The sequence below is a fragment of the Callospermophilus lateralis genome, chromosome 13 (assembly GCF_048772815.1).
Source record: "Callospermophilus lateralis isolate mCalLat2 chromosome 13, mCalLat2.hap1, whole genome shotgun sequence".
NCBI lineage: Eukaryota > Metazoa > Chordata > Mammalia > Rodentia > Sciuridae > Callospermophilus > Callospermophilus lateralis.
Window position 1 is genome coordinate 107,142,451 of NC_135317.1, and position 13,343 is coordinate 107,155,793.

Consider the following 13,343-nt stretch of genomic DNA (forward strand, 5'->3'; position numbering starts at 1 on the left):
GTGGAGCTTTCCCTACCACACCCACACACTGATGTATGTTCCAATAAACTCCTTATTGTTTAAACCACCTTTTAAAAAGAAGAGAAAAAGAAGTTCATCCGTACGCCTTATCCTTTCTAATTCCCACGGCGGAGAACACTGAGACAGAAGCATGGAGGTTGAGCTTTGTCCTTACTCCTCGTCGATTTCTTTGCTCTCAATAAAGCCAAAGAATCCCTCTGAAGTTTTCTTAACTTAAGCATTTTCCCTAAGTCTGAACTGAGTCTGGACATTCAGTTTCTCACACCTTTGTTTTTCTTTGTTCATTCTGTGGATCAAACCCAGGGCCTCGTACATGCGGAGTATGCGCTCCATCACTGAGCTACGTACCTGGCCCCCAACTTTCCCTTTTAAAGTTTACCGAATATCTAACATGTACTACTCATTTTTAGAGGTTTCCATAATTCTAAAGCTTATCTGTTAAAAATACTAACATTTTCCTTAACATTAAAATAAATTGCTGAACTCAGGAGGCTGAGATAGGAGGATCACAAGTTCAAGGCCAGTCTCTGCAACTTAGCGAGGCCATAAGCAACTCATTGAGACCCCGTCTAAAAAAAAAAAATTTTTTTAAAAGGGATGGAGATCGTATCTCAGTGGTAAAGCCCCCCTCGGTTAACTGTCTAGTACTCTCATCCCCCCAAAAAAAGAAATTGCTTCCCTTAAGTCTAAGGAGCTTACGTGGCGGGATTACTCTCTCCTTTGAATACTCCTGCATCCCACTATGACCTGTGTCTGGTTGAAATTACCAACCGGTTCCTTCCTGCTGGCCAGAACGAAAACAAATGTAACCACTTTTCTTTCCTTTTCTGTAGTAAATTCTCTTGTTTTCAGAAGTTGGTTTGCTCTGGAAAACCTGGGCCACTGTTACCGTCTGGCGGCAGAGTTGGGCCGGAGCATCTGATCTCCCCAGAGTGAAGGAGGCCCCGGGACCCTGCTCTCCTCAGATCCCACGGGGGGTCTGAGGCTCCAGCTCTGCCGTCCAGCTGCCGCCGCTCGACGGCCTCCAGGCTGCCTTTCCTAGAGCCTCGCCCGCTCAGGCCTCCCGGGGACCCCCCCCCCCCGAGCTCCCCCTCTGTACTGGACACTGACCTTGACTCATGCGACTTCTTGCCTGTGCATTAAATACTCCACATTCATCTACACAGAAGAAAACTCACCTTCACTTTGGTAGTTTGTGGAGCTGGGGATCGAACCCGGCCTCGCACACGCGAGGCAGGCGCTCTGCCTGCTGAGCGGCATCCCCAGCCCCCTCACACCTATACTTTTATCTAATTTTTCAAAAAAGGAAAGAGATAAGGCAGGACAAAGGGGGAAGGGATGGACGCAGGGCGACAGGAGAGGGTCTGGCCAGGGGAACCGTCTCCCAGGCTGGCAGGGGCTGTCCCTGTCCCTGCGTGGAAGTGACGGCCTTGCTGCCCTGGCAGGCGTTGGTTTGGGCAGCGGCGGTTTGGGGTTGGAGGGCCTCGAGGTCTGTGAGGGCTTTCCTGCTGACTCACCCACTCTGCCCCTGTCACCTCCCGGCCATCTAGATGAGCAAGGCCAGGTCGAACAAAGCCAGTGAAGAGCAATAGGCCAGGTGCGGGTCGCCTGCCTGAGGCAGAGGATCCCAAGTCTGAAGCAGCAACTTAGCAAGGCCCCAAGCAACCTAGGGAGACCCTGGATGGGGCTCAGTGGGCAAGCACCCCTGGGTCCAGTCCCCAGTACCAAAAAAAAAAAAAAAAAAGAATGAGAAAAAGGAAAGTGAGCCACGAATATGTCAGACTCTACGATCCCCAACTTTTCTTCCTAGAAGGCCTATTTGAGGACCGTCTCCTGTCACCAGGAAGTCCTGAGCACTTGTCCTGAGTATGGGCACGCGGCGAGAAGAACTGCAGGACCGGACCATCGTCAGGATCGCGGCTCACCTCCCCGACCTCATCGTCTACGGAGACTACTCTCAGGAGCGACCCTCGGTGGACTACTTCGATGGAGTCCTGATGTTCGTGGACATTTCAGGCAAGTGCTGAAGGGGCCCTGTCCAGTGGGCGTGAGCCGCGGCTGGCGCTTGACTCCTGCCCGCGCTGTTCCTGAGGACGCCCTCCACCAGGACACAGGCACAGCCTCTGGGCTGGCTCTCTGGTCCTCCCCACCTCAACTGCCAGTCGTGGGCAGAGCTTCAAGAGGCCCACGTCCCACACCAGGGAAGGGACTCCAGGCTCCAGCGTCCCTACTCCTGTTTCACTGACCCATGCCCCAACGCCACTCCCGCTCCTATCAAAGCAAACTCAGAAACGATTGCCCTCGGTGTTTACGTCTCAATACTGAACTTGCCACTTCTTCAAAGGAGTTGAAATGTGTGTTTTTATTCTCCTGGAATGAAAGTTCTAGTCCCAGTTACAGGAATTGCAGCCATCACTGGACAAGTTGAGTCTGAAAAAAAGAGCCATCTGGAACCTCTCCTTGGCCCCTAAGATAATGAACACAGATAGAGGAGGCTGCATGTGTGACACCTGACCAGCCAAAAGATCATTAGAAGAAACTCTGAGCCATGTGCAGTGGTGCACCCCTGTAATCCCAGAAAGCCAGGGCCAGGCTGAGGCAGGAGCATGGCAAGTTGGAGGCCAGCCTCAGCAATTTAGTGAAGCGCTCTCTCTCTCTCTCTCTCTCTCTCTCTTTCTCTCTCTCTCTCTCTCGGTACTGGAGATTGGCATTTACCATTGAGCCACATCCTCAACGCTTTTTTGTATTTTATTTAGAGACAGGGCCTCACTAAGTTGCTGAGTCTGGCTTTGAATTTGCAATTCTCCTGTCTCAACCTCCACTGGGATTACAGGTGTGTGCCACCGCACCTGGTGTGGCCCTTTCAGGGGATGTAGCTCAGTGGCCAAGTGTTCTGGGTTTAACCCCAGTACCAGAAAAAACAAAAAGGAAAAGAAACAAACAAGTCCCCTGCTCTGGAGGGCAGCCATTGTCCGCATCTTCTAGCTCTGCTTGTTCCTCCGAGTGGCCAAGAAAGCCAGCTGCACATTTGTTGCAGGTTTCACTGCGATGACAGAGAAGTTCAGCACAGCCATGTACATGGACCGCGGGGCCGAGCAGTTGGTGGAGATCCTCAACTACTACATTAGCGCCATCGTGGAGAGTGAGTGTCCCCACGGCCCCGGCTGGAGGAGGTGTTGGTGCCTGCTCCTTCCCTATGTGTTGTTTGTGGCCAAGTGCAGTCACCCAGCTGACTTCCTTCCCTGGTGTGTCGGAAGCAGGCCTTCCCCTGCATGGGCTGTGGCACACTGAAGTAGGTGGACAGGCCTCAGGGCACAGACAGCCCGAGGGAAAGGTGCTGTGCATGCTCAGCTCTTCTGAAATCTGACCTCCATACAGCTCGGACTAAGGGAGAGCGTGAGCAGATCCCAGTGGCAAATAATGAAGCCAGGGCCAGGGTCTCCCAACCGTGTGTCCTGAAGCCCTCCCAGCGGGGTCAGGTCCCCTTTCCACCTCTGCCGGCCTCTGGTTTGCAATGATGATTTGAACTGTTCATGAAGGGAAGGGTTTGCAGGTGGGGTGATCTCTATGCCCACAGGGCCACCAGCTCTGAGTCCCTGGCAATGCCGTAAGGTCACCCTCTAGGCAGCGCTTCAGGCTCACAGAAGCAGACATGGCCGATTCCTTCTGCACCCTGCTCAGCACGGTAGCTCTCAGCAAGTCCGTGCAGATGCGCAGCTCAGAGAAGAAAATGTCCCTTTACAGCGCAGTGGAGAAACCCGCAATGACCCCGCGGACTGCGATCTCCCCACTTCCTGCCTCCTGTGCTGGTGGGGTCCTGTCACATGGGCAGTCACATGGGCACACACACTCACACAAGCCCACCTTGTCCCCGGAGGAGGGCAGCCATCCCCATAGGCACAGAGTGGAGCCCTGAGGCCTGGCCCAGCATGCTCCTGACAGCCTGGAGGCACCGCTGGGCCTGGCGGGAGGTGTCTGGAGACCAAGCCTGTCCTCTGAGCTGCTGCACCTGTGGCAAGGACCCCTTGGCCAGTGGCGGAGGCAGAGCGAGCTGACCCCCTTTGTCTCTCCTCAGAAGTGCTGATGTTCGGGGGAGACATCCTGAAGTTTGCAGGTATGGAGGACGCACGGGGGGGGGAGGGGTGCTGGCTGAGAGTGCACCTCACAAAAGCTGCCCTCCACCCAGGCCCCAAGTCCCGCGTGTCTCTCCCAAAGGTGACGCGCTGCTGGCGCTGTGGAAGGTGGAGCGGAAGCAGCTGAAGAACATCATCACGGTGGTGATCAAGTGCAGCCTGGAGATCCACGGCCTGTTCGAGGCCCAGGAGGTTGAGGAAGGGCTGGACGTCCGCGTGAAGATAGGTGAGCTCCTGGGCGGCTGCGGGGGCCCAGGCAGGGCCGGAGAGGGTGGCTCTGGAGGCGGGCGGAGCGCCACGCGCCACCTGAGAGAATCTGGGCCGGCCGTGACGCTGACCAGTGGACTACCACAAAAGCAGCGTGGCTCCTTCAGTAGCTGGCACACGGGCACCACCAAGCAGAGGGCCCTTGTTGGAGCCGTGGCTGGCATTACTCTATCTCGCTGTTTCTCGAGATCGTGCGGCATTCAGCACAACCGAGGGTAGCTTGCCATTGGGTAGATTCAGCGAGGACATCAGATGAGCCACCTGTCCCCCTTGTAGGAATGATGTGCAACAAAAGCCCGTCCACGGCTCCCGCTGTCTGCAGCACTCCCTAAGGTCAGGCGGAGTGTGGCTCCTGCCGCTGTGTCCCCACAGTGCTGCGGACACTACGCAGCCAGCTCTTCCCCTTGACCACCGTCCCAGGGTGCGGGCATCGTTGTGCCCATTTCACAGGCGAGGAATGGGATCCTGCAGTGCAAACCATGAGTTACATAGCAACGTAGCGGATGTTGGTGTCAGTGTCCGCTCGGCTAAACCCTGTACCCCAGGAGCCCCTGTCAGAGCCGATGGGAACGTCAGAGGTCATCCAATTAACTGTTCCTCGCCTCCTTTAACCTCTGCCCCCTTTTGCTGTTATTTTAAATTTTCAAATAAATCACATGTTCTGTTGTGGAAAAAGAAAGCCCTCTTTTTGTTTTCCAAGTAAACACCTAGAGAGACCGACCTATGACCCTTCTTGAGAATGGCGGGAGCCCCAGCCCCAAGGCTCGCTTCCCCTCCCCTCTGGCCATGTCTAAACGCGGGACTCTAAGGTTTCATTTTAGTGGAAGCCTCAATGTCTTATAAAATGAAAATCCTCCCCAAATCAGGATTATTAGAGTTGTTTTCTATTGCCATTATGTACAAATAAACCGAAGACCAGGTAAAATAACTTTGGGCATTGGTAGGGACATCTGGGGACAGAATTGTCACAGAAAGGCTAATACTAGTAGCTGAAATTTCTAGCTTCAACAAATGGGGCATTTTGGAAGACCTGAGCCTAGAAGGGACATTCTCTGACCCTATATAAAACTTTGGAAGGGGATTCGCCTTGAGGTAGAGGAGTCAAGATTCTGACTCCTCCAACTGCTTGTGCTGCTGGGAATCCCCAGGACTTGTGCCCACCTGTTGCTCCCCTGCTTGCCAGGCCTGGCTGCTGGCCACATCTCCATGCTGGTCTTTGGAGATGACACACGCAACTACTTCCTGGTGATTGGACAGGCGGTGGATGATGTGCGCCTTGCACAGAACATGGCCCGAATGAACGATGTCATTCTGTCACCCAACTGCTGGCAGCTCTGCGATCGGAACATGATTGAAATTGAGAGAATTCCGGATCAGAGAGCAGTTAAGGTAGGTGTGACTTGCTGCCTGCAGAACGTCCTGCCAGTTTGTGCCAGAGGTTGGTTCCCCAATATTCCTGGGCTGCAGACAGGGTGGCGCCAGTCCGGGCTAGACTAAGTGGGCTTTGGCTTAGGAGCCAGGTTGGTGGGCTGAGGAAGAAAGGAGGCTTACTGTGGGCGCCCTAAGGATGTGGAATTGAGGTACTGAGGTCCTCGGCAGGGGCAGGGCCGGGACAGTTAGTGACCTTGCTTAAGGAAGGATCTGCTGGCTGTTACCTGGGAGCAGAGGGAGTTGTTTTGGGGGCGGCCATTGGCCCTGATTATCACTACCCAGAACCCTCCTACCCAGGGTTAATGCTCACTAGCATGAGGACTGGAGGCAAGTGATGACAGCCAGGCCACTGGAGGGAGGACTGGCCTCTATCTTGCCTAGAACTGTCCTTGCAAAATGGCTAGAGAATCAGTGCCTTGAAGACAGATGTGGTTCACACTGTAATCCCAGCAACTCTGGAGGCCGAGGCAGGAGGATTGAAAGTTCAAAGCCAGCCTCAGCAAATTAGCAAGGCCCTTTCTCAAAATAAAATATAAAAGAGGGCTGGGGTGTGTCTCAATGGTTAAACGCCCCTGGGTTCAGTCCCCGGTACCCTATGCTTTGAGAGTGTGAAAAGGGAGGAGAGCTGAGTGGGCAGGGAGGGGCTGGCACCACGGAGATGAGGCCCAGGTGGGAGGCACTCACGCCCGGGACATCCTTCCACCACCCTCCCACCACCGACCCCCCGCCTCCCGCTCCTCCTCAGTCCACGCCCAATCCAGGAGCCAGCTGTCTAGGGCAGCCATGTCCCCACCTGCCGTCATTTTCACACCTTTCAAAACGGTTTTAATTTTGAATTGATTTCAGACTTTCAGAAAAGTTATAAAACTACAGTTTGCCCATATTCTCACTGTCAAACAAAGTTTGTGTTCGGGGGCAGAGAAGGCAGAATACTCCAGAGGCTGGGCACGGGGTGGGGTGCACCCTGTCGTCCCAGCTCAGGCGGCTGAGGCAGGATGACAAGGCCGGCCTCATCAACCTCAGTAACTTAGTGAGAACTTGTCTCAAAATGCAAAAAGGACTGGGATCTAGCTCAGGGGTAAAGTTTAATCCTCAGCACCAAAAATAAATAAAATAAATAAAATCTTTAAAAAAAGAAAGAAAGAAGGAAGATTTCAATGCTCAGTATATAAACCCAGATACACAGAAGGCCCTTCCAGAGGACTAACCTTCATATCTTTGGCCAAGTTTCCCTTGATGAAAGAGCATCGTGTGGGTCTGTTTGTGTTTGTTCTTGTGCCCCCATTTCTTGACGCACCCACAATGCACCTTGGCTATGGTTCTCCCACTCTTCTTCCTTTTTTAGCGGGGGGATGCTGGGGATTGAACCCCGGGGTGCTTTACCACTGAGCTACATCACCAGTCCTTTTTATTTTTTATTGTGAGACAGGGTCTTGCTCCGTTGCTGAGGCTGGCCCCCAACTCTGATTCTCCTGCCTCAGCCTTCCTGTAAGGGTAAGATTTCTAAGCTGCTTCTGAACTGCAGAGCCTAAAGTGTAAAAGACAGGGCATTGTGAATCTTCTAAGCTACAAGGCTTGGGTTAAAAAGTAAAAGACCAGGTATTGTTAAATTCCTCTGCTACCCCCAAATCTGTAATCCCTGTAGCTGTTAGGACAATACCCGAACTGCCCAGTAAATATTTCCATTGACTCCCGGGTTGTCTAATAACTTGGGACTCTGTGAAGCCTGGCAAGTAGGCATTGCAGGACCTAAACCAATCAGTTTGAATGTGTACCCCGCTTAGGGGTGACCAATCACCCCTGCCCCATCTGTTCCCGCCAATGAATGTACTCATCATGTCTCAGAGTTGTTGTTCAATTTTCCCGGGCCTCATGATGATTTGTTCTGATGTATGCAAAGCCCCCACCCTCCCCCAAAAGTGTACTTGAGCACTGCTTGACCTCTGCTCTGGGCTCTGGGCTGATCTATCTTCTTGAGCCAGCCTGCCTGGAGCCTCAGCGTGCTGAATCGGATCCTCAATAAACTCCCTCCTGCTTATTGCATAAAGTCAGTCTCTTGGTGGTCTCTTCCTCCGACGCTTCGCCAGACCCTTACATTCCCAGTTGCTGGGTTTACAGGCAGGTGCCACAGTGCCTAGGTGAACACTGAAATATTAATGAATAGTTGGAGAAACGTTTAAATTTTTCTCTTTGGAGCTGAAGATGGAACTCAGCCTCTCACATGGTAAACACATGCTCTCTCTGAGCTATAACCCCAACCTCTAAAATTTTTACTTAAATTTTCAGTTTTATAAATTAAAGATCTTTTGTGTTTAAGAACACCAATCACTGTTTACCTAGACATGCAAGAGCACATTCCCGGATTTCTACTGGAAATTCACACTAAAGGACCAGATAACCCTCAGAACAAGTGAAAACTTCTCTTTTTCTTTTATTTAGGTTAACTTCTTAAAACCACCCCCTTCTTTTAACTTTGAGGAATTTTTCACGAAGTGTATGACCTTCATGGATTATTATCCTGGTGAACACAAAAGTAAGTACCCTCCATGTAGGTGACCCCTTGCTCTCAACACAACCCCCGGTCTTACCAGCAACCCAGGGACTGCTTCTCGTCCCCTAGAAGAGCAGTTCTCAGTAGCACCCTCTCCCTGGACACTGGTCCCCATCCTCATCTTCCAAGCTTTGGCTGAGTTTCCCTTGATAAAAGGAAAAGTGAAGCCTCTTTGAATTCAACTCAAGCCTCAGAATTCTCTGAAGAGCATCGTGCGGATCTGTTTGTGCTTGTTCTTGTGCCCCATTTCTTGACGCACCCACAGAGCACCTCTTCAGTCTTCTATTTCTTCTTTATTTTAATTGTTTGGAGGCTGGGTTGTGCTGGGTTGCCTGGCTCATCACAGCTGGGCTCCAGTCATCCTCCTGCTTCAGCCTCCTGAGCATTCAGGTCGGGCGTGCCCAGGCTGAGCCACTGACACCTTGTCCCTGCTCTCAAGCTTCTGTCCTCTTCCTGTCTGGGGCTGCTTCTCGGCCACCAGTAAGCCCAGCTCAGTGGCTTCCTCTCCAGCCTCGCCCGAGGTGGTTCATCTCAGATTGCTCTTTTTCTTGAGGCTGTTTCTCCATTTCCTCATCAGAGGACAAAATTGCAAGAATTTAGAGATCACCACTGGCTGTAGTCGGCGAGTCCAGAATCCAGCAACACCTGGTTCCATAAAGGAGAGTAAGGGTTCCGAGGAGGGGCGCAGACCGAGTTGGTTTTGTAAAGAGAAAAGGGCTGTGGAAGCAGGATCAAAGCAGAACAAGTGACTGGTCATTTCAAAGTGACTTTCTTGGGAAGCAGGGCCAAGGAGACAGACAGAAAAATAGCATCCATCAGCCTCGAGCGCCTTTTCATGTGTCAATTGTGCCAATTGACACTGTTCTGTTGGGAGAGTTTGCTGATCCCTCTTGTCCTGATTCTCCCAGAAGGTCAGAGACGCAGCTTGGTTTCAGCTGGGGACCTGGAGCTTCATGACAAGTGGCTCCCTTTTGACCTAACCCGGTCAAGCCCCTGTAGGAGCTTAGTCCAGAACAAAGGCCTCTTGCGGTTTCCTTTAGCAGTCACCAGCCTGTTCCACCCTCCTGCTGTCCTTGCCTGTCATTCCTGCCCTTCTGACTGCATCCTCCTCTAGGGTCATGCGCTCTGTCCACTCCCACCCCTTTGGCTGTAGCTTTAGATGAAGCCCAGAGGCATCACCTCCCCAAGTTCCAAAGCACGATGAAAATGAGATCGAGGTTTAGAGCTACATGCAGCTGAATTTTGGGAAACCCAAGCCTGGAAGAACGTGGATGTCCCTTGGCCAAGGGACCGGAGCCTCCCTTGCTAAGTCCACCCCTCCTCCTGCCCTCCTAGACTTCCTGAGGCTTGCCTGCATCCTGGATTCTGATCCTAAACTGGAGATGTCCCTACAAAAGTATGTGATGGAAAACATTTTGAAGCAGGTATGTTCATAATTGAATTTTTGGCTTTTACTAATGGCTAGTAAAATTGTCTAGTGAAATTAGGACATTCTGTATATGTAGATGACAAACTTAAAATTCATTGTTCAAACCAGGATACTACCTAGGTTGGGATGTTGGGCATAGCTCAGTGGCAGACAGCTTGCATAGCATGTGCAAGGCCTTGGGTTCAGTCCCAGCACAAAAAAAGATGAAAGTGGCCTTATTCGTAGGTCCACTGTGACAACAAGCATCAACCAGAGGCCAGGCACCGTGGGGCCCACCTATAATCCCAGCGGCTTGGAAGGCTGAGGCAGGAGGATCTCAAGTTCAAAGCCAGCCTCTGCAGGAAGGCCCTAAGCAACACAGTGAGACACCCTGTCTCTAAATAAAAAATAAAAAGGGCTGGGGGTATGGCTCAGTAGTTAAGCCCCTGGATTCAATTCCCAGTACAGTACAAAAAAAAAAAAAAAGAAAGAAAGAAAGAAAAAGAAAAGAAGAAGAAGAAGAAGAAGAAGAAGAAGAAGAAGAAGAAGAAGAAGAAGAAGAAAAGAAAAGCATCAGCCAGGCTGTGTTGCCCTTTGCGACTGGACAGGCAGGAGGAGCTGCAAGCAGGTGATGCAGGAGCACCTGTTCTGGGTGCCACAGGGCACACTGGAATACGTGAGTGTCAGGGCAGCGTCACTCCGAGGCCCTTGCATTAATTTTGAGACTTAACAATATAGATAATTAGAACACTTTAAACTACCCTCACCTCCCCAAAGCTTCCCTTTCCATTCCCTTAGATCTGGACTTTCAAATCCACCAAGCCACGGAAATCCCAACTAGCTCTCAGCACTCGCCACACGCCGGTCACTCTGCTATTGCATTTACTTATTTATTTAGGTACCAGGGACCAAACCTAGGAGCACTTTACCTCTGAGCTACATCCTTTTTATTTTTTCATTTCAAGACAGGGTCTCACTAAGCTGTAGAGGCTAGCCTCGGACGAGCTGCCCCAGTGCCCCGAGTAGCTGGGATTGCAGGCTGTACTGTCACGCCCAGCATAACCCTGTTTCACAAGTGAGGAAACTAGTACTCCTGTGGTATAAGAGGTGCTGCTGGGATTTCGACCCTGATCTGAAGGAATACTATAGTTGGGGCGTGGGCTATCCACTGTTCTGACGTACATCTGTTTTAATCCTATCAAAATGCAGTTGTGTCCTCCAGGACATTTTTGTACAACCAGCTTGACCTGTGATTAGAGGCCTTCGTGGTGTGTGGGGATTGAAAAGGTATTAGAACACACCTTCCACGGTCAGCCCAGTGTGGAAACTGCCTGCAGTGTCAGGGGCTGGGGCTGGGGGGCAGAACCACTCAGCAAGCAGGAGACCCACCAAGGCCCAAGAGCCGGTCATTGTCTGCAGCCAGGGCAGGAGCAGGAGCACTGGGACCATCCCATCTCCCCCAGACAGGGCGCTGGCCAGCAGGGGTTTGGGCTGGGAAAATGCCCACATACTCACATCACACACGGAGGAGGGCACCTTCCTGAGACCTGCAGCTCCAGGTCATGGTCACCTGTCCAAGAACCCAGGCGGGGACACCTCGGGGGAGAATTCATTATTATAGAGTCCTTTCTGGGTGCTGTAGAAGGAGTGAGCCAGCGACTCTGACTCCATGATCAGGGCTGCTTCCTCGCAAGCTCCTCTGCAGAGCTGCGTCTGCCCCAAACAAAAAGCCAAACATCTTCAAAGGAGCACAGCTGCTACGCAGGGGTGGTTGCCCCTAGAGTCACCTGCCTGGCGGCAAATGCTGGTGTTGCTATTGTCCTTCTCTGGAGAAAGTCACTTCCTACACCCGTCCCCACCGCCCCAAGGGACATAACAAATTATGCTTTGTTTGGGGCAACCAGGTGGGAGCAAGGTCTGCAGGAGGGATACGGAATCAGGGTGACTCCCAGGGAAAAGGATCCCTCTCGGGTGATAACGCAGGAACACCTGGTAAGAGGTCCTGACTTCCGCGCCACCTGTGGATGACTTGCAGCAGAGAGGGGACCTAGATGAACTACCAGAGAGGCAGGAGCTGGTGCGGCGTGCACTGCTGGGGTAGGGTCTGCCGAGTTGGATTCTAGTCTGCGGCTCTCTCCTCACAGGACCTTCGGGGAATTGTGTATTATCCGATCTGTAAAGTGGGAGAAATAAAACTGATTTTATTTTGCCTAAAGAGAGAGTGAATGTGATGTGAAAATCTTCCAGAAGCCACAGGGTTATGAAAAGGCTGAATTACACAGTACACTTTTGTTTGCTTCTGGAGGTGCTGGGAAGGCATCCAGGGCTCTTTGCATGCTAGGCGGGAGTTCTACCAGGGCTGCAAACCCAAGCCCTAGCTTGACAGTCTTATCCTACTGTCAGAAAAAGAGAGGCCATGAGAACAGCAGCTCTTCCCCCGTCCTGAGGCCTCACAATGGGAGCTGGTCCTTGGGGAGATGGAGTGGTTGCTGGCTGAACATGCCAAGGGTAGACCCCTCTCCAGGCCACTCCCATCAGCTCCGGGAGGCTGGCTCTGTGGCCACCTCACCCTGACAGCTTCAGCTTCCCGGCCTCTCCAGGCTGCCTTCCTCCCAGGGACAAGCTGGGTGTGGGGCAGGGGGGGGCGTAGCTAGGAAGGGTCCACCACAAGGGCCCAGAAAGCTGCTTTGTATCCTGCAGATCGACGACAAACAACTTGGGGGTTATTTGTCTGAGCTTCGCCCGGTGACGATTGTGTTCGTGAACCTGATGTTTAAAGAGCAAGACAAAGCAGAGGTCATAGGCACGGCCATCCAGGATGCCTGTGTGCACATCACTTCTGTCCTGAAGGTCTTCCGAGGCCAGATCAATAAAGTCTTCATGTTCGACAAGGTAAACATGAGCTAAGGGATGGGACCTGCCAGCAGTGGAGGTCAGTGTCCATGGCCAAGCTTGTTGGCCAGTGGAGGAGACAGACAGGTGGAAATCTGACCTAGAGGTGTCAGTCTGTGCGTGGCACCCGCTAGGTGCCAGGCACGGCCCCGGTACTTTGCACACATGCACTGCTTTCCTTCTCGCGACTGCTCCAAGCAGTAGGTGCTGCTGTCGTTGTCCCCATTCTAGAGGCCTGGATCCTGAGACAAGTGGGGACAGGGCTCAGACCTGGGCGGCCTGCCTTCCTGGTCTGCTCCCCAGGCTCAGCTCCCTCTCCCTGCTCCTACGGCTCCAGCCCACTGCGTAAGGCGATTCCCAGGGATTTAGGGCTGAGCCTAGGAAGTGCCTGCCCAGGAGCTGGTTTCTGTGGGGCCGCCTGCCACATCAGGGCCCGCCTGCCACATTAGGGGCCCCACCTGCCACATCAGGGGCCCGCCTGCCACATCAGGGGCCCCACCTGCCACATCAGGGACCCCACCTGCCACATCAGGGCCCACCTGCCACATCAGGGCCCACCTGCCACATCAGGGACCCCACCTGCCACATCAGGGCCCACCTGCCACATCAGGGCCCGCCTGCCACATCAGGACCACCTGCC

At 52.7% G+C, this 13,343-nt stretch overlaps 1 protein-coding gene across 1 annotated transcript in view; it reads left to right on the forward strand.

The window, feature by feature from the left end:
• The first annotated feature begins 1,889 nt into the window (after positions 1-1,889).
• Positions 1,890-13,343, forward strand: part of Adcy10 (adenylate cyclase 10) — a 54,729-nt gene continuing 43,275 nt past the window's right edge. The window contains exons 1-8 of the mRNA XM_076831366.2: positions 1,890-2,037; positions 3,059-3,163; positions 4,097-4,135; positions 4,237-4,380; positions 5,605-5,810; positions 8,292-8,385; positions 9,739-9,827; positions 12,512-12,703. Of these exons, the coding sequence (XP_076687481.1) occupies positions 1,890-2,037; positions 3,059-3,163; positions 4,097-4,135; positions 4,237-4,380; positions 5,605-5,810; positions 8,292-8,385; positions 9,739-9,827; positions 12,512-12,703 (1,017 nt within the window). The remainder of the gene's footprint in view (positions 2,038-3,058; positions 3,164-4,096; positions 4,136-4,236; positions 4,381-5,604; positions 5,811-8,291; positions 8,386-9,738; positions 9,828-12,511; positions 12,704-13,343) is intronic.